Source organism: Myotis lucifugus, unplaced genomic scaffold (genome assembly GCF_000147115.1).
Source record: "Myotis lucifugus unplaced genomic scaffold, Myoluc2.0 scaffold_65, whole genome shotgun sequence".
Lineage (NCBI taxonomy): Eukaryota > Metazoa > Chordata > Mammalia > Chiroptera > Vespertilionidae > Myotis > Myotis lucifugus.
In genome coordinates, this window is record NW_005871113.1 from 4,761,401 (window position 1) to 4,782,420 (window position 21,020).

At 46.8% G+C, this 21,020-nt stretch overlaps 1 protein-coding gene across 3 annotated transcripts in view; it reads left to right on the forward strand.

The window, feature by feature from the left end:
* Positions 1-21,020, forward strand: part of NEK2 (NIMA related kinase 2) — a 60,635-nt gene that overhangs the window by 30,257 nt on the left and 9,358 nt on the right. For all 3 annotated transcript variants that reach the window (XM_023754783.1, XM_023754782.1, XM_006089910.3), the window contains one exon: positions 20,643-21,008. In XM_023754783.1, coding sequence (XP_023610551.1) covers positions 20,913-21,008 — 96 coding nt within the window. In that variant the 5' untranslated portion in view covers positions 20,643-20,912. The remainder of the gene's footprint in view (positions 1-20,642; positions 21,009-21,020) is intronic.

Below are 21,020 nucleotides of genomic sequence, written 5' to 3' on the forward strand. Positions count from 1 at the left end.
CAACTGGAACCAGATATAGACACGGTATAAGCACTACGCAGAACTAGCCAGCCCACTATAAGGGCAATGCCCAGAGGACTAGCAGGAAGTCGCCCCCTTCCCAGAGGCTATGCCAAGAAGGGTCCAAGCTGGTTAGATGCTTTCTGATTCCAGCTGCAGAGTGTCCAGACACTGGTTCCTTACAGGCATAATGCTGCAAGGATCGTACTTGCCTATTGCACTAAGTCCCAGCCTATGTTCTGGAAAAGAGGGAGGGAAGGCAGGGAGGAATTCAGTGTTCAGCCTCTCCAAGCTTCCTTTGGCTTTGGTTATCGAGCGGCAGGCCCATGGTGATCTTTGTGTGATAATTCCTGTATTTGCCTAAGTTGTCCCTGTGCACACGAGCATCCAACAAGTTTTAAATGTTCACCAACATGATGACATCAACAGAGCAGGCTGATCGTTGAACTGAGTCTCACTACTTCTCTGGCTTTGTCCAGAGCTGACACGTGTACCCTAATGTCCTAAACGCCCCTTTTTCCTTCTCAGCCTGCCACGAGTCCCTGAAGAACCCTTGTATTCTACACCCCAGACTTCCCAAGAAGGGCTGAGGATGTCTAATCTTTGGAGCTTCTACTGGGTCTCAGTGCATTTGTTCACTTGCTCCTCAAATAATCACTGTGCTTCTGCCGAGCCAGGCCTAGTGTTAAGAGTCAGGGATACAGAGATGAGTAAGACATCACCCCTGTCTTCTTGAAATGCACGCTCCACTCAGGGAGAAAGACCTGGACAGAACTAATCATGTTCAAAGGCAGCTCTGATGGGGATATGGGCGTACAGAGAAAGAAGATGCTAGTGCCCTGGGATGGTTTCGTTAAGGTCACCCTTGGCTAGTACTTGGGTAGAGTTTTGACAAAAGAATGTGCAGAATAGCATTCCAAGCAGAGCAACAGTGCAGTTGAAGATCTAGACACGAGAAAACCCATGGAGGGTCTACTTTCAAACCCTTCCTTAGGGCTGGTGTGTTCTCGACTCCAGGGAAGTGTCCGTTACAGAGTACAACGTGTCCCCTGAAGTTGTGTGATGCTGTGGTCCTGCCCTTCTTCACCTATGTTCTCATCAGTCTGTGCCCCAGCCTTCCTCATGTTACATTAAACGCATTCCAAATAGGACCAAATGAACGAAAGTGGGGTTCAAAGAACATGGGGCAGGAGGAGGCAACTGGACACGCGGTGATCTCAGACTCGGGCCTCCTGAGCTGTGAGAGGATGCATTTCTGTTGTTTTAAGCCACCAAGTTGATGGTAGTTGTTAGGCAGTCCTAGGAAACGAATCCAATGCATAACTGATTTTCTACGAAGGTGCCAAGGCAATTCAGCAGAGCAAAATTAGTCTTTTCAACAAACGGTGCTGGAACAATTGGGTATACATATGCAAATAAGTAAACTTGGATTCCTATAAGAATGAACTGAAAATGGATCATAAACCTAAATGTAAAACCAAATCTATAAAACGTCTGGAAGAACTCAGAAGAGAAAACCTTTGTGACCTTCTGTTAAGCAAAGACTTTTTTAGACAGGACGCCAAGGCACGCTCCATAAAATAAAAAGTGATAAATTAGACTTAAAACCAAAATCTGGTGCTTTTCATAAGACACTGTTAATAGAATGGGAAGACAAATCACAGACTGCAGTGCATATATCTAATAAAGGACTCATTTTAGATTTTATTTTTAAAACTCAATAATAGAGAAACAAACAACCCAATTTGAAAAATAGGCAAAGATTCAAATAGACACTCCACCAAAGAAGACATACAGCTGGCAAATAAGTGCATGAAAAGATGCTTGAAATCATTTGTTAGGGAAATGCAAATCAAAACCACACGATACTACTACCCACCTATTAGAACATCTAAAATTAAAGACCTGCAGTACCAAATGATGGTAAGAATACAGAGCAACTGGGATTTTCATGCACTGCTGGTGGGAACAAAAGATGGTACAACCATCTGGAATACAATGAAGTAGTTTCTTAAACATGTACCTATGTTATGATCCAGCTATTCCACTCCTAGATGTTTACCCAAAAGAAAGGAAAGCATATGTCTACACAAACACTTGGACACAATGCCCATCAGCAATTGAATGGATCAAACAAATTATGGTATTTACACAATAGATACTACTCAGCTACAAAAAGGAATAAACTATCGATATATGCAACCGTGGATGAATCTCTAAATAATTATGCTGAATGAAACAATCTGGACCCCAAAAAAGGTACATAATACATGTTCCAGTTATATAAAATGTTATAAATGGAAATGAATCTATAGTGACGAAAGCAGGTCAGTGGTTGCCTGGGATGGGGTGGGCTATGGGGTGTAGAGAGGAGGGAGAAACTTTGGGGGAGGATGGATATGTCCACTACCTCATGGTGAGGGTTTCATGAGCGTATACATGTCAAAGCTTATCAAAGTGCATATTTTAAATATGTGCAGCTTGTTATGCCAATTAAACCTCAATAAAACTCTAAAACAAAAAAGAAGAAAAACTGATGTCCCCAGCATTCTCAGTATTAGTGCGACAGCCAATGCCTAACGATGGAGGGTGGAGGAGAGGGCCAGGCACAGAGGGGACCCACAGCCCTTATCCCAGGCAGCCACACAAGCCCACCCCCATCCATGCACACACTCTGAGGACTGGATGCAGTGACAGCAGGCCACGGTCCCCACTCCTCAGCCCCTCCATCAGGAGACCGCCCCTGCTTGCCTGCCCACTAGCCAGAGGGAAGTTAGGGGAAAACAAGGTCATTGGCGCCCTTGGAGCAAGATCCCAATAGAGTTCGTACACACGTCAGAAACCATTTGGTACAGCAGATGCTGTGACCCGCTTGGAGAAATCACTCTTTGCTTCATTAGTCTTTGCAGCCTCTGCAGATGGCTCTCTCCACAGAACTGGGCCCAGTTGCCTCCCTGCAGTCATGGACGGCTTACTGGGAGGAGGGGAGAGCTCAGGGCCTGGCTTTAACTGTGGTAAGACCCCAAGAAACTGGGGGTGTACTTCCCAGATTGTCAAGGGTGTGATTTTTTCCCTCTTTTAAAACAATTGCTTATTAAATGTAATTACATCTTGTAGTTCCGTAAGGCTTTTCTATGAAGACATTTTTTTTTTAATTCCTTGACTGGAAGATGAGAGGATTTACAACCACATTCCCGGAAGCCCCTGCTGAAGGACTTGGAGGTAGCTAATTCTGTAAAGAAACTCAGAAATCTCTCCTGCACTCCACCTATCTGGTTTGTGCTAAAACAGAGTTCAGTTCACCCTTTTGCTGGTGAAAGACCCAGAAATCCAGCCTCCTGTGTATAAAGGATCACAACTCCAAAATGCTTAGAGTCTACATACCAATAATTGGGAGGCGTTGGCAGTTCTGCTGGGACCCAGATGTTTAGGGCAAGAGCCTGGAGGAATCCTTCCATAGTGTGGGTTAGAGCCCCGAAGTCCCAGAAGAGACTCCCCCGCTTCCCTATGCCATCCTGCATCCCAGTCCCCTCTCTCTGAAAAGAAGATCTACTAACCCACCTCCTTCCGGCCCTGCTCACCACCAAATGGCAATAATAGCCCACATGAGGGCACGTGGGTGGCCAAGCACTGCTGTGAACATGTGTGTATTATATCACCCAGCAAATCCTTACAACAAGCATGCTGCGAATTTGACATGCTTGCCTTACAACAACCCTTTGAGACGGGTAGGATGATTATTACTATTTTACAAATGAGGAACCTGAGGCAAAGGAGATGAGGTGAGGGTTCAAAGTTTTTAGTTGTCAGGGGGGATTCATTTTTAAATTTTTTAATTGTGGCAAATTACACAGAACAAAAATTACCAACGTAGCTGTTTTAAGTGTTCATTCAATAACGTTAAGTACATTCACACTGTTGTGCATCCATGCTCCAAACCTCTTTTCATCTTACAAAACTGAAATGCTATACCCATTAAACAACTCCCCATTCCCCTCTCTACCCAGCTCCTGGCCGCCATTCCCCTTTCTGTTTCTCTGAATCTGACAACTCTAGCTATTTCATACGAGTGAAAACGTATAATGTATATGCCCTTTTGTGATGGGCTTATTTCACCCAGCACAATGTCCCTCAAGACCCACCCATGTTGTAACGTGTCACAATTTCCTATAGTTTCAATTTTGCAAAATGAAAAGAATTCTGGAGATGAGTGATTATGATTTGCACAATGGTAAGAAATGTACCTCATGCCACCGAATTGCACACTTAAAAATGGTCAACATGGTAAGTGTCATGTTATATGTCTCTTATCGAGATTAAAACAACAACGAGAACAGGCCAGATTTGCCCCAGGGCGCACAGCGAGTGGCAGAGCCCAACCTGAGTGGGCGGGCTCCTGTGTCCAGGCTCCTCAGCACCTTGCTCTACTGCCACTCGGAACAGAAGTCACACAGATGAAGCTCAGCAACTGGGTCACCTCCCAGGGAATCACTGGAAGGAGCCGAGGAAAAGCTCCCTTCTGCCTCCGTCCCCCTGCCTGGCCTGTGGGAGAGGCGGCTGACCTGGGCAGCCAGATCTGGAGTTGGAATGCCATGGGGGGCCCCCTCCTGGTCACCCAGTGACAACTCCCTGGCAGAGGAGTGGGGTGGGGCAGGAAATGACATCCTGGGAGTCAGCTTAGTGTGTGTGCAAGGTTGGCCCCAGCAGTGGAAGAGCTGGTTCAAGCACGAAGCCTTATTATAGCTTTCAGCAACTTCCTACTCCCCAGGTGGACAAGTAGAGAAGCTTAAAGGGACAATCTGATCAAGAAGTCAATGAGTCATGAACACTACGACTGTACTTCCCTCTCCCTGGGACCTGGGGCCCTAAAGTGTGGTTCTCAGAAATCTATACGGCTTCTGGCTTCCTCCCTTCCATACGCAGCACCTATTTATCACCTTGCCCTCCCGCCCCTCTCCTCCCTCCAGTGCCACCACCTTGTTCAGATCCTGCAGGAGACACTGATCTTGCACTGCCTGGTGGTGTGATGACGTGTGCATCTGCAGCCTTATCTTAGACCAGTGATGGCAAACCTATGACATGCGTGTCAGAGGTGACACGCGAACTCATTTTTTTGGTTGATTTTTCTTTGTTAAATGGCATTTAAATATATAAAATAAATATCAAAAACATAAGTCTTTGTTTTACTATGGTTGCAAATATCAAAAAATTTCTATATGTGACACGGCACCAGAGTTAAGTTAGAGTTTTTCAAAATGCTGGCACGCCGAGCTCAAAAGGTTCACCATCACTGTCTTAGACCTTACTTTCTGGAGCGACTTGAGGCCCAGATTCCTGACAACTCCTGGCCTATAAGCCAGGTGGCCTCACCAGTCCTGCCTGGTAGCCTGTTCCAGAGAGGGTTCGGGTCACACTAGGGTTTGTTGACAACCTTCTAAAGCCTCAGTGCTTAATAAAAGAATAACTAGCTAATGTTTATTGTACTTGTACTAGGCCCCAGGCATTTATTTACATGCACTACTTAATATCTCTTCACAACTTTAGAAGTTGGAACTAGAAGTTAGGTGATGTTTTAACCCTTACTGAGTCAAGTAAATCTCAATAAGCAGAAAGCCAGTTCTCAAATGGGACTTTGTTTATCTCCAAAGCCATGCTTGTACCAAATATCAGTGTTTCTCAACTTCCAGGAGCATCAGCAACTCCTGGGAGCAACTCCTGAGGGGGCCTACCCCAGAGTTCCTGATTCAGTATGTCTGGGGTAGAGCCTCAATTTGCATTTCTCAAATGCTCACAGGCAGCGCTGGTGGTCCCAGGAATCTCCCTTTTAGTTGCACTGCACCTGTGGCCCCCAAACTCCTGCAGGGACCACCTGAATCTCTCATAACCCTCTGCTGATGTCATCTCAAGGTCTTCTCTAACTTGGCAAAGGAAAAAGATACACAAGTCCAGGAAGCACAAAAAGTCCCAAACATGATAAATTCAGAGAGACCCACACCAAGACACATCATGAAAATGGCAAAGATTAAAGACAAAGAGATAATCTTAAAAGCAGCAAGATAAAAGCAGTTTAGTTCTTACCTACATGGGAGCTCCCATAAGATTGTCAGCTGATTTCTCAACAGATATTGTATAGGCCAGAGCAAGAAATATTCAAAGTGATGAAAAGCAAGGACATACAAACAAGATTACTCTACTCAGCAAAGCTATCATATACAGTATAGTAGAAGGATAAAGAGCTTTCCAGATAAGGAAAAAACTGAAGGAGTTCATCAAAAACAAACCAGTATTATAAGAAATGTCAAAGGATCTTCTAGAAGGAGAAGGAGAAAAAGAAGAAGAAGAAGAAGAAGAAGAAGAAGAAGAAGAAGAAGAAGAAGAAGAAGAAGAAGAAGAAGAAGAAATAAAAATATGAATAATAAAATTGCAATAACCATATATCTATCAACAATTACTTTAAATGTAAATAGATCACATGCTCCAATCAAAAGACATAGGGGAGTTAAATGGATAAGAATATAAGGCCTTTACATATGCTGTGTACAAGAGACTCAATTCAGATGGAAAGACATACACAGACTGAAAGTAAAGGGATGGAAAAAGATATTTCATGCAAATGGAAACAAAAGAGAAAAAAAATCTGGGGTAGCAAGACTTATACTGGACAAAATAGACTTTAAAACAAAGGCTATCACAAGAGACCAGGAAGGACCCAGCAATTCCACTTCTGGATATTTTTCTGAAGAAACCCAAAACACTAATTCAAAAAGACATGCATCCCTATGTTCATTGCAGCATTATTTACATTAGCCAAGATATGGAAGCAACTTTAGTGCCCATCAATAGATGAATGGATAAAGAAGTGGTGCATATATAATGGAATATGACTCAGCTATTAAAAAAAATGAAATCTTGCCATCCTCAGTCAGACAGAGAAAGACAAATGCCAGATGATTTCTCTTATATGTGGAATATAAAAAACCCCCACAAAAGAAGTGAACAAACAAAACAGAAACAAACGCATAGATACAGAGAACATTTTGATGGTTGCTAGATGGGAGGGGGTTTAGGAAATGGGTGAAAAGGGAGAAGGAATTAAGAAGTACAAAAAAGTCATAAAATAGTCACGGGGATGTAAAGTATAGCCCGGGGACTATTGTCAATGATTTGTAATAACTATGTATGTTGTCAGATGAGACCTTGATTTATCAGGGTGGTCACTTGGTAAGTTATATAAATGTCTAGTCACTATGTTGTACACCTGAAACTAGTATACTATTGCATGTCAACTGTTATTGCAAAATGAAAAATTATTAAAAAGTCGCACATGTTTTCATCACTAGCAAAACACCACAGCATCACAAGAGTGTTCTGTTTGTAAAGGAGCTGACCTTGCCCTTTCTTAGAAGTAGGCAGGGGTCAGGGTCAGGGTTAACTGGGAGATTAAGATCCCCAGCTATTTGTTCTTGGTCACCCTCTTTCTTCATTTGCAGCACTTGCGACCATTGTAATGTACACTGATTTCTGTATTGTTTGGTTAACGTCCTGTCCTCCCGCTGTAATGATAGTGCCATTAGGACAGGCCTCATCTCTGTCTCCTTCCCCACTGTTTGCCCAGCGTCTGGAACAGCAGCTGGCACACAGGATGTGGGCAAGGAAAGTGAGTTGAATGAACAAATAAACAAATGGACACTGGACAAACAAAAGAAATAGGTGAATAAACAAATGCAGAAACAGTCATGGAAGCAGTCATGAGAAGCTGGAGTATTCACTTGGCTGGATAGAGAAGCCAGACGGAAGACTGTTCTGGGACCCTTGGCATCCCCTTCTCCTTTCTCAAAAGAGCGCACCTTTTCACAGGTGTGGCCTGGTGTGTCTCACCTGCACAGTAATCTGGAGAGAGATGGATTCGTTTGCTAGTTTGTTACAAATGGCCACAAACTGGGTGGCTTAAACCACAGACATTTACTGTCCCACAGTTTGGAGGCCAGAAGTCCGAGATTCGGGTGTCTGTCTGCCTGACTGCCTTCATCTTCCCAAGGCGTTCTCCTTGTGTGTGTCTCTATGCCCGGATTTTCCCTTTTTATAAAGACATTGGATCAGGGCCCACAAATTTCATCTGCAATGATCCTATTTCCAAATAAGGTCACAGTCTCAAGTTCTGGGGGTTAGGACTCCAACATGTCTTTTCTGGGGACACCATTCAACCCATCACAGACGTGTAGCTGGCAGGGGTGTTTCCAGGCACAGTTCCCAAAAGTAGGTCCTTTTTAATTGTTTCCAGAGGTAATCTGTTGACATGATTTTTAAATCTGTGAGGAAAACACGTTTGAAGCAGTGTGAAGGGAAGACCAAGAGCAGACCTGCTGAGAAGGTGGTCAAAGGTGTGTATCTCCAGGTGGTGGACTGAAGACCACACACAGGGGTTCCTGTGCAGCTGGAAGATAAGAGCGGGGGTGCAGGGGGAATGGTTAGGGCTGAGGGCGCTGGGTGCTGCGGGTCCCACATAGACCTCTCTTCTCCAGGAGGCTGCCTCAGTGAGCCTGCCTCACGAAAGCATCCAGAGAAAAACATGCTTCAAGCTCACATTGCAAACTTCCCTTTCTGGTGCTTTCTGTTGTGGGTGCAAATTGCAACACTGCCACCTCTTTTGCGGCACAGTCCAACCTCCTCACCCAGACCTCTTGCTTTACTTCCTTCCAGGGCTCATCACTGCACTGGGCATGAGGTTTCTACTGGGGGAAGGGGGTCACCTCTAACTCGCTTCTATGCCCTAGCTTTTTTTCCCCATTCAATTGGGCTCAATAAACTCAGTTTTAACACGTTCATCAACAGCCCCTCATGAAGGCAGCCACCAATAATTACATAAAACAATGAACTTACTGGAGAGCTACTTTTGACCCCAGGCACTGTTGTTCCTAATTTAGTGATCGTAGCCAGAATTTACCTAGTTTTGGATTCAGCAGAGCAGGAGCTTGGCAAAGTCATAAAGACAGGGAGCCCTCTCCCCACACACCCTGTGTAGCTGGTGTTTGTCTCTGCTCACCTCACTCTCCCCTGCAGGATCCCCTCACTCCACCTCTGGGCACCCATCCACACCCACATCTGTGGCTTCCACTGCTATTTACCTGCTGATGACCCCAGGTCTCCCTGTATCTCCTCAGATCATCTATTCACTGCAGAGAGGAATCCAGGGGGAGGGCCCCAGGTACATCAAAGGCTCTGTGCCTGGAACAGACCTGACCTCCCCCTCAGACCTGTTCCTCCTTCCTCCTTATCTCTGTGGATGGCGCCATCATTCTCCAGCTTGCATATCTGGAAACCTGGCTGTCTGCCTCAGCTCCTCCCTCCTGTGTATTGCCTAGTTCAGTCACCTCTTCCCAGCCAGTCTACCTTCTAAGCATGACTAGAGGGTGCCCTCTCTCCTTTATGCCCATTACTGCCTTGGCTCAGGGATCTCACAGTAACCTCTTATCTGGATGCTCTGCCTCCAGGCATAACATTTATCTTTCTCCGTGATTCAATGTGGCCTTTGTAAATGTATGTCTGATATGCCGCTGCCAAGATCTTGTCACTGTCAGGATGAAGCACAACCTCCTCACTGAAGATTCAAGGACTTTTAAGGCCTGGTTCAACCCCTTGCTCTTGTAGCATCTTCACACACATCCCGGGCTGCTCCCCTGTTTGCTCTGCCTGTAACACTGTCCCCCACCCAGCCCTGATCTCCCTGGCTAACTCCTCCTTGACCTCAAAACCCAACTCAAAGGTCACCTCCTGGGGAGTCTTCCCTGATCCCCACAGTGGGAGGTAGGTGATGCCTACCCTAAGCACGTGTACTTAACTCTATTAAAGTTCTTAACTTGATTTTCTTCTTTTCTCAGCCCAACCGGACTCTCAGTCTAGACTCGAGAGAGCAGGACTGTGTCTTGGGCATCATGGGCTCCCCAGCACCTAGAACACAGTCTGGCATGTCATAAGCAGGTGACTTTGGTTGGTCAATTAGTCAGACTCTATGGTATGTCATACACAGGTGACATGGCCCTGAGTGAGGTGAGAAGAGGTGTTCACCTACTCATCTCACCACTAAGATGGCACCATGTGCTGGTACTAGTTTGGGCTTTGAGATCAGCCAGCCTTGGATCCAAATATTGGCTTTACCACTCACTAGCTGGGCATGAGTCTTAACTCCTCTGAGCTTCAGCTGCCTAATATATAAAATGAGACTAAGTAGGTAGGTGGGTAGGGATGGGGTTTGGGATATAGGTTAATGGTACTCCAGCAGCCTTGGGTCCCCCCGACATCTCCTCTCTCTTTGTCCGTGCCCCCTCCCTGTGCCGTGAGGCCATCTTCTCGGGTGCAGCTTCCTCTGTCAGGATCCGGCTTAAAAAGAGAAAGTATATGGCTCATCGCAGGCCCGGAAGCTCACCCCCAAAGCCCCGAGGGTGCAGCGGGGAGACCTTACAGCCATGAACTGGGTTCTTCTCAAAGTCAGGTCATGGTAGGTGGGAGGAAACTTGGAAGTGAAAAGAGTGGGCAACCAGCCCCTGGGTACCTTCAGGCACATGTCTGCCCCTGAAGGGCAGTCGTTGGCTGTTACTGTTTCAGCAACAGGGTCAACATTTCTAAAATCGGACCCTGTGCAATTTGTAAGCATCCCAAGAGTTTTGAGTTCTCTAGGGTCCTATCTCTCACAATCCACTCACCCCACCCCCCAGAAAAAGAGTGTGCTGGCCCAGGGGCAGGCTCTTCTCCTGGTGGTTCTGCAACCTGGGTGTCCCTCAGAACCACCTGGGGGACTTCCTGAATCACAGAAGCCTGGCCCCTCCCCCGCAGTCCCTGATTCAGAAGGTCCAAGGTGTGGCCCTGGCATTTTGTATTTTGCAAAACAAACCCCACAGGGCATCTGATGGCCACCCAAGTTGAGAGCTATAGGGTATTGAGATCAGATACCAGGTGTTACAAATAACACCCTGCTAATCATAGTTAAATTGCCAACATTTGTGACTCTTCTATCTTTTTTAAATACATGTTAGAGCAGAGTTGAGGCAGGTCCTCTCCCTGTATTCTGACTCTGGAACCTTCCCTGAGGCTGTCACTGATGCTGTGCTGCTCACTGTTGGGATGGTTTCAAATTGGCCCAAGTGCTTGGCTGGCCTCCTCAAACCTGCGGCTCAGTCCAATCTGGGACTCGCCTGCAAAGTGTGTCTCCAAAGCAACCGTCCGCATGTGTTCCTCCACCTTTCTCTGGTCACCGCCCCCCCCCCCCCCACCTACAGTGCAGATATTCCCGACTAACCTGCACGGAATCACGTGGGGACTGTGTGAAAGAGCAGGTGCTGACTTTGCAGGTCTGGGTGTGGCCCAAGAGTTTGCATTTAGAACTAGCTCCCAAGGGATGGCATTGCCATTGTCCAAGGACCACAGTCAAGAGGCTGCACCTCTTAGAAATAACACTGCTCTAGCTATGAACGGGATGGGGTGCGTGCAAAGAGGAGGCTCCCTAGGCAATGTGACCAACCATCTGGTTCACCTGGTTTCCCAGGATGGGAAACTTTCAGTGCTACCCCCTGAGGCAGTTCCAGGTAGACTAGCATGCTTGGCCACCTTACCCACAGTCCAGGACCCCATGCAATTAGTTTAGGGGAAGCCTTGAAATAGACATCTGGGAAAAGGCTCCAGGATGCTTACAAAGCAAAAAACAAGATATTCTATGTTTATTTCAGTGAAGAAAAAGAACTTTTAAGTCACTGAGGGGCCTGGATCGTGTGGTTCAGTGGTTGAGCATCCACCTATGAACCAGGAGATTGCTGGTCAGGGCACATGCCTGGGTTGTGGGCTTGATCCCCAGTAGGGGGCGTGCAGGAGGCAGCCGATTGATGGTTCCCTCTCTCCCTCTCCCTTCCTCTCTCTGAAATCAATAAAAACACACACACACACACACACACACACACACACACACACATATATATATATATATATATATATATATATATATATAGAGAGAGAGAGAGAGAGAGAGAGAGATATTTTAAAAATCATGGAGGGAAGGTGGGTTTAGCTCACAGTCATGGTGAAGTGGGGTTGATCTGGAAAGGCTGAGCTTGAGTCAGGGTGGGGAGGACAAGGTTCGGAAAATGATCCGAGGCCAAGATGAGGGAAGGGCTCCCATTCCCACACAAGCCAGCTTGGGTTGGCATTGATTTCAGCTTGGTTGTCAGAAGCTACAAGACCATTAAAAGCATGTTCAAGGGTGAGCTGGTGTATTTGTATTAAATGCCTACATCCAATTCCCATCGGCCACTTACTTCCCTTCATGCCCGTGGCACTTGACCTGGCCCTGCACGTAAGTTACCGTGGCCTCCTGGCCCAGGTAGCTTTTAGACAATGTCATAAAGTGCAGTGGTCTAACGGCCTGGCCTTGGGGGCTGCGGCGCGGGTCTGGATTTGGTCCTGTCTTGTCTCTGTCATGTGCCCTGTGACTTGGGTAGGACAGGTCAGCATCTACCTGTCCATGCATTTCTTCTTCCCCTCATGGGGATGACTGAGGCAGGAGCGCCCCGAAAGCCCCCTGGAGACCCAGGGCCTTGCCAATCTTTAACCGCCTGGGAAGACCCGCGGCTGCTGCGGGAAGGCTCGTCCCTGCAGACTGTGTGCAGAATCGGTGGGAACGCAGCCACACTCTGCCCGTGGGTTTTGATTCCTAGAACTCAGAGTGTGTGGGTTTGGAATGCAGTAGCCTCTGGGCTGGAATACAGGGAGGCTTCTTAATTACAAAATATATTAAAATAGCGCCGTTTTATGTCTTTAGCAGCGATGAGGATATGAACTTGGGAGTCAGAGGGCAAGGCACATTCCAGTGGTTTGACCTTGGCACATTGCTTAACCTTTGAAGCCCTGGCTTCCTCATGTGTGAGGCCGATCTAATAATAGTTCCCAGTCTCCAGGGCTGCGGCGTCTCGGCTGGCACAAGGCCAACGCCCCAGAAGAGCAGCTAGGCCGGGTCTCTGTCCCTGTCACAGTTTCACAGGCTGCAGGAGCAGGAGCCTGGCAGGACCCCTCCCTGCTGCGCCTCCTTTAAGGAAACTGCTCAGGAGCACAGCGTTAGCCATGGGAAGCGCCAAGATGCTGCCCCACTGCTTGAAAAGATGTGAGAAATCCACAGTCGGTGAAGGAGAACAAAATCCTTGGCTCACAAAGCTCAGGGAACAGGCTAGCTCTTTTCCAAAACATAACTGTCTTCATTTTTGAAGAGTTCTCGATGTATAGAAAAGTTGTGAAGCGAACCCAAGAGTTCCCACATACACCACACCTGGTTTTCCCTAGTGGGAACATCATAGGGCAGTGTGGTACGTCGCTCACAATGGACGGATCAAAATTATTATTCGTTATGAACTAAAGTCTACATGGATCCTGATTCCCTTCATGTTTTATTCAATGTTCCTTTTCGGTTCCAGAATGGGTTCGCAGGACACTTAGCTGTCGTAGCCACGGCTCCTTAGGGTCCTCTAGACTGGCAGCTTCTTAGATGCGCCTTGTTGTGGGTGCCCTTGACCGCTTTGAATACTGCGGACCCTCTTTTTACCAATGAGGCAACACAGGCCTAGGAGACTGCAGAGCAGCTGAGGGAATCCCAGAACCCTCTTCTCCATAATCCTGCTCTGGTGATGCGCACAGCAAACCCTTCCTCCACGGTTAGCTCAGAGGAAAAATTCTGCTCGGCACTGAACTAGCCCAGGTTCTGCTTTAACGTGTGATGCTGGGGATTCCCTGGGTCCTGCCAGATGCCCTGTGTCCCTCAGGCCTTGTAGGCACCCTGATGTGCCTCTCAGGCCAGAGCAACACAAGAAGGGAGGCAGGCACTAGGGAGTCGTTTGTACCTGCTCATCAGTGGGGAAGTGGATTTGAGAACAGCTTTGCCATGACCTGGCTCCCCTGGTCTTGTCTTGAGAGCTATGCCCTTGAATGCCCTTGAATGCAGCTGCTGAGGACAGGATGCCACATGGGGCAGGCAACGCAGAAGCCAGGTGAAGGAGCCAGCTAGTGGGGAAGTGTTTGCAGTGTTTGCCCTCGGAAATGCTGGCCAGGGGGACCAGGCTGGAGGCTGTGTAGAGTGCCCCCGGGAGCCTCAGCAGTCGTCACAGTGTGTCCCTCCAGGGCTCCGCTGGTGAGAGAAGAATACTAAAAGCCACAACAGCGATCATGTCTGGGCGTCTACGGCACCTCAGACGCTACATCCATTTCATTCACCCGCAGCGAAACCTTGTGAGGTGGGCATTGCCCCCTGACTCTGCAGGGCAGGTGCCTGGGACTCGGGGGAACTGCTGGTGGTCTCACCCAGTTGCCTCAGGTTCCTGTGATTCAGGAGCAGGGGCTCCAAGCCTCTCTGTCCCACACGGACTCGCCATGTCACGCTGTTACAGTAGGCTGTACTGTATACACACACTCTGTCTACCCTCCCCCACCATCTGATCCTGCTGCAACCTCTGTGTGCTGGCTTCTGCCCCACTTGCCTTGAAAATGCTGTTAGACTCTCCGAATGACCAGACCCAGTGTTCTCATTCCTGCCCTCATTCCTGCCCCTACCTTACTGGCTCTGCCTGCTCCATCTGGCACTGTGGACCACTCCCATGTGCTTAAAACCATTTCCTCTACTGGATTCTGGGTTCACATGATTTCCACATGGCTCCCCACCTCACTTTCCTTGGTCTTTGCTGGCTTTTCTTCCTCCTCCTGCCCAGTATAACCTCCGGGATCCCCTCCCACCTCCCTTTTCACTCTGTCACTCTCTGGACATATTTATCCCCACACCTGGCTGCTCTGTTGAGACCTTGTTTCCAGCTGCTCATTGACTAGCTCGCCCATAGGCCCTTGGGCTCAACATGAGCTCAGTGCCCGCCCCCCCACTCCTCCTCCAGCATTTCCTCCCCACACCCTCTGCTCACTGGTGATCCCTGCTTCTCATCTAATCAACCTCCCAAACAGTTCTGGACTCCCCACCCCCTCTTCTCATTGCCACAGCCATCCCCTTAGCTCAGTGGGCCTCATTTCCCCCCCGAGTTGCTACCATAACCTCCCACACCGTATTCCTGTCCCACATTCATTCTCTATGCTGCTACCAGGGTGATCTTTCTAGAGCCCAGTCTGGTCATGTTTGTCTGCTCAAAGCTCCCACTGGGACTGCAGCACCTTCAGAAGATTGCCTCAGGTTACCCTCGGGCTGTCCTGCCCACCTGTCTAGACTCCTGTTTCACAAGGTGAGATGCACCCTTTGGCCCACCAACTGGCAGGCCCCCTGACTGCCTCCATGCTTTCACCCAGAGTTCTCTTGCTCTTAATTCCAACTCAGCCTTTACATGTAGTTCAAGGGTCACCTTCCCGGGGCGCCTTTGCCCCGCCCTGCACTCCCTGCCTTCCTCATCAGAGCCTGGTTCCTCCCTCTGGCTCCCTGGACATTTAGGGGGAGCTCTTTCAGTGATGCCCACACTGCACAGGAAGAGCTGCTTCATACTCGTCTCACCTTCCCAGGGGACCCCTTTGAAGTGAAGGACTAAGCTTTCAGCTTTCTGTCTCCAGCACCTATCACTGTCTGTCACGTAATACATGTTGCTGGCACAAGTAAAGAAAGAATAGAAGGGATGCGGAGAAAGGTAATGCAGACATAACTACTTAACAAAAACTGTCACCTGGGGTCAAGCTAAAGGTCAAACAGAGCAATGCTCTGGCTTTGTCAGCAGTTCCTGTGAATTCTCAGGAAGAGGAGATAAAAGATTCATAACATGTAGAGCTGGAAGGGTCCTTTAAGGTTATCTAATTTAACACTCTCATTTTATAGGGCCCAGAGAGGTCGAGTGGATTCCATAGGTCATACAGCTCATGAAAACAGAGCTAAATGAGCCTGGGTTCCTAGACCTCGCACCCACTACTCCTATGATTTTATTGTGCTAAAGGGAAAATATTCTCTGAAAGCTCCTATAGTCCCTTAGAAACATATTATGGAATCAGCATCTGTGATTACATTCTTCTTAAGCAATTTATGTTATCAATATTCTTAGAGACAACAAATATCCCGAATTTACAAATATAATGAAAAACCATATAAAATTTGTGAATGGCTCTCTTTGTCTGAAAGTTTATCCTTATTTTGAGCAGAAGTCAGCCATCCTCTAACTTGTACCTTTGGCAAGTTTGACACTATCCCTCTTTATTTTTTTAAAATATATTTTATTGATTTTTTACAGAGAGGAAGGGAGAGGGATAGAGAGTTAGAAACATCCATGAGAGAGAAACATCGATCAGCTGCCTCCTGCACACCCCCTACTGGGGATGTGTCCTGACCGGAATCGAACCTGGGACTCTTCAGTCCATAGGCTGACGCTCTAGCCACTGAGCAAACTGGTCAGGGCGACACTATCCCTCTTTAAAATGTGGTGGAGCTCAGAATGAAACACTATTTGGTTTCACAGATAAATTTCTTCTTATATATTATCCCGTCAGCTGCCTGCCATTAAATCCAAAGCTGTCTCTTAGTTTACATATTGTCTTTCTGTTTCTATCAACTGGGGTGAGCCTATCAGGGCCAGTCTCCACAGGCCCTCATTTTTTATTCTAGAATTTGGTTATTTATTGAGCACCTATTATGTCATGCACCTTTCTTTAACATCATTTAGCATCTGATTTCTATAAACAAAGAATCTCTCCTTTTTCCTTTCTAGCAATTTTGTTAAGTACTTTAAAGGAATTTCACAATTCCTGATTTCAAATTACTCCAAGATGCTCAAAATGTCTTTTCTGAGATTTGAAATGCTTGATATGAAAATCTGGAAATTTCTATAAGGACAGGCCTCTGCAGGTGGACTGGTGCGGATGTACCGACTCCTCGTTTACTTACTATGAAGTTATTTACAGCCCTCTAGTGGGTCTTCCGTGTAACACAAGAAGGGAAGCTGAGGGCAATGAGCTATGACTTTGCTTGTTCATTCCTTCATTCATTTGTTCATCTATTCAATGTACAAATGTTAATTGAGTGCCTACTATGTTCCAGGCATGTTTTAGGTGCTGGAGATACTGCAGTGAACAAGACAAACAACAACAAAATCATATGCATTAGTTACTTAAGACGAAGAAGACAGTAGAACAAATTTTGAGCAAAGCCCAGGAGTTTGATTTTGGACATGCTAAGTTGGAGATGCCCACTAGTCCTTCAGGTAGCTTCTTTTAACAATGAGTTGGCATCTCTGGGAATACCTGTAGAGCACTTGTGAGCAGAAAGCATAGACATCGTGCACATAACCTCTTTGAGATTTCACCAGATTTAAATGAAAACTGACAACATGAGCACATTTAGCAAGACAATTGTGAAGACAGTGAATTAGGCCCTGGGTGTGGGAGGGTGGTGAGGGAGAAGTTCAAACCTTGACCCTACCTTCATGGAGCTGATCTTCCCTTAGTCCTGTTTAAATGTTAACTTCTCATTTCTGTCTCAGTTCTTTGTTTGTTTTCTTAACTTTCACCACGATTTGTAATGGTTGGATTTCTTTGTGACCTTGTGTACATCTACCTCCTCCCGCCCCAGGACTGCACGTCACTGGGGCATCTTCAGCACCTGGCAGGACCTCAATTTTTATTTGTTGAAGGATGAGTTTTGAAATTAATAGGTCAGATAAGATAGACATAAAGGAGAAGCTGGTAATATAGACTAGTGTATGGCACATTCTGAGTGAGTAAAGAACACAGTTAATTGCTCTCTTAGGAGACCGCAGAGGGTTGAAGGCAGCCAGGGAAAATTTTAGGGAAGAAACTGGGAGTGAGCTGAGTCTTAAAGAATGGGTGGAATATGAAGGAAGGAGTGTGTAAGGGATGGGGAAGGGGTGTTTCCTGTAAAAGCATTTCTGATTAACCCCTACATGCTCCGCAGCCACCAATGTCTCTTTCTGCTCTGGTGTCTAGTGGTCTCTGCTGGGCTGTCTTGCCCCTCACCCCCACCAAATAAATGATATGGCGTAACCCAGTGATATGGCCAGTCATTAGGGTTTGTCATGCCATGCCAAGGCCACTCTTTTCTTTATCATTGTCATTGTGGCCCCACTGTCTCTTTTTAAATGAACACCTTGTGTATCAATGCCATCATAATACCTAGGTTATAGTAGGTGCTTAATAAATATCTATTAAATGAACATGTGATCCTAGAAGCCACTCTCCATACTCCTGGGATGGCCTTTTCCCCAATAGTTAGTCTCTATCATAGGGCTGGAGACATTTAAAGCATGAGTACTTGAGGATTTCCTTTTAAATCCATGTATGATTAATAAGCTTCTTTCTCGCCCTGACCGGTATGGCTCAGTGGATAGAGCGTCGGCCTGTGGACTGAAGGGTCCCAGGTTCGATCCCGGTCAAGGGCATGTACCTTGGTTGCCGGCACATCCCCAGTGGGAGGTGTGCAGGAGGTAGCTGATCGATGTTTCTCTCTCATCGATGTTTCTAACTCTCTATCCCTCTCCCTTCCTCTCTGTAAAAAATCAATAAAATATTTAAAAAATAAGCTTCTTTCTCATATTTTCATTTAACAAAGATTTATTGCATGTGTCCTTTATTAGAGAACTTATGCTGAATACAAGAAGCTTAGAGTTGAGCTACTATGTAAACAAAAAATGAAAAATAACGAGTCGATTTATGTACAAAATGGTCTGCAAACAATGTAGATGAAGAAGTTGCGTGTTGTAATGTGCTAGCTAGAAGAGGCTTCCCAGAGTACAAGTTGGCACTGAAACTTTTATTTTTATTTTTTTATTGATTTCATAGAGGAAGGGAGAGGGAGAGATGGAAACATCAATGATGAGAGAGAATCACTGATTGGCTGCCTCCTGCATGCCCCTCATTGGGGATCAAGCCCACAACCTGGGCATGTGCCCTTGGCCAGAGTCAAACCCGGGACCCTTCAGTCCGCAGGCCAATGCTCTATCCACTGAGAAAAACCGGCTAGGGCTTGGCACTGAATCTTGAAAGACAAGTTGTGTCCGTTAGACAGACATGATAATGGGTGGGGGAGTGGCTAAGGGGGCTGGGTAGACAGTATTCCAGACAAATGGAATAACAGGTGCAAAGGTGGTGGACGGAGTCTGCCAGGTTTCGGGAATTGAGGCAAAGCACAAGAGCTTAAGAGTAGCCAGAAATAAAGTATAGGACTGGATTTTGGGCAGGCAAGCCAAAGAGCTCTGTGGATGTCAATTTTTAAGAGGTACTAAAATAAAAAATATAATGTCAATTAATGCAGCTACTAGTAGCTCCTTACATAACTTCCAAACCTAAATGGTCCTATTCTCTTGAGGTAAGACAGTGCCCTTGAATGTGACTTCAAAAATTCTCCTGGCTGGCAATTCCAATTCAATTATGTTATATTCAGTGCATGTAATAAATGTCTTTTTTTTTTTAACATAAAGAGATTTGTAATTCTTATTAATAGAAAATCAAGTTCCTTTCAATTCCATGTAGAAGAGATATTTAAAGAAAATTGATCTATTTCTGCATTGCCAAATTATTAGCGCAGATTTCTCCATCCACATCTGGATGGAGGCCTCCAGCTCCCCTCTCCCAGGTCAAAGTGGGACTGTCCCATCTGCATGGGTGAGCTGAAAATGTTGCTTTTTGTGTGTCCCCAGAAGAGACTACATTCAATGAAGTATTATCAGTTAATTATGTGTTAAGCACCTCAAATAATCTATTTGATAGCTTTTTTGTTGTTGTTGTTGTTTTTTGGTAGGCGGCTTAAAGGTAAACCTGACCATCTCTGCCTTAGAACCACCATATTTTCCTGTGTATTCCAAACCATCAGAGACTTCCATATTCTACCCTGAGAGTTTGCACACATCCTCTGCATGTTCAATAGGCCTCTACATTTGGTGTTCAAAAATATATTCTCTTGCCCAGCCAGCCTGGATCGGTGGTTGAGCTTTGACCAATGAACCAAGAGGTCACGGTTCAATTTCCTCGTCTGGGCACATGCCCAGGTTGTGGGCTCCATCCCAGTAGGGAGCATGTAGGAGGACGCCCATCAATGGTTCTCTCTCTCCCTCTCCCTCTCCTTTCCTCTCTCTAAAATCGATAAAATATATATACTCTTTATGATAACAGCACCCTGCACGAAGTCATGTGTAAACTTGAAATCGTTACTATGAGTATCTACTCTTTTTGCATTGATTTTTCTATTTCTAGCTGTTGGATCTAAAGCAAATAATTTTGCTGCTGTTCCCAATTAAACTAATTCCTGCTTTATAGGTTTGTGTTGAGGAATAAACGAGACCATACATGTCAAGTGCTGGGCACAGTCCCGCATCATAGTCAGCACTCACAAGTGCCTTCTTCAGGTCGGGACTGTACTTTTCACCTCTGTACTCAGCTCTCACTAAGTCTTGGGCTGATCCCGCCCAGGCTCCGGGTCCTGGAACCTGAGAGAGGGCTCACAGTGCAAAGGTCAGGCGGCAGTTGGTTGAGGCAGGGTGCAAAGAAGTCTGGGGCGAGGTCTCTGGACTTCGGTTACTTCGGTTACCTTGACGACTTCGGCCCGAGGGCCAAGAGTATCTGAGACCTGCCCTACGCCACTTTCTATCCCCCGCCCTTCCTTTGATTTAGCTCCGCCTCTTCCTCCCTAGGGGTAGAAAGCAGACGCCGATACCGACGCCGACGCGGTTGCCTATGGATACGCCTTCCCAAGATGCCTAGGGTGTTGTGGTCCTCTTAGCCAATCAAAAAGGCGAAGCCGCCTCGCTGTGGGCCAATAGACTGCGAGGCCAGGGCCCGGGACGGTTAAACTGAGCAGCGGGCTGTGGCGGCCGGCAGGGTGACTTGGAGACGCTTTGGAGTCTGTGGCTCCAGCTCCGCGGCTGCGGCGCGATCTGCAGGAGTCCCCCGCGGGCCCTGCCATGCCGACCCGGGCGGAGGACTACGAGGTGCTGCACACCATTGGCACCGGCTCCTACGGCCGCTGCCAGAAGATCCGGAGGAAGAGCGACGGCAAGGTGAGCGCGGGC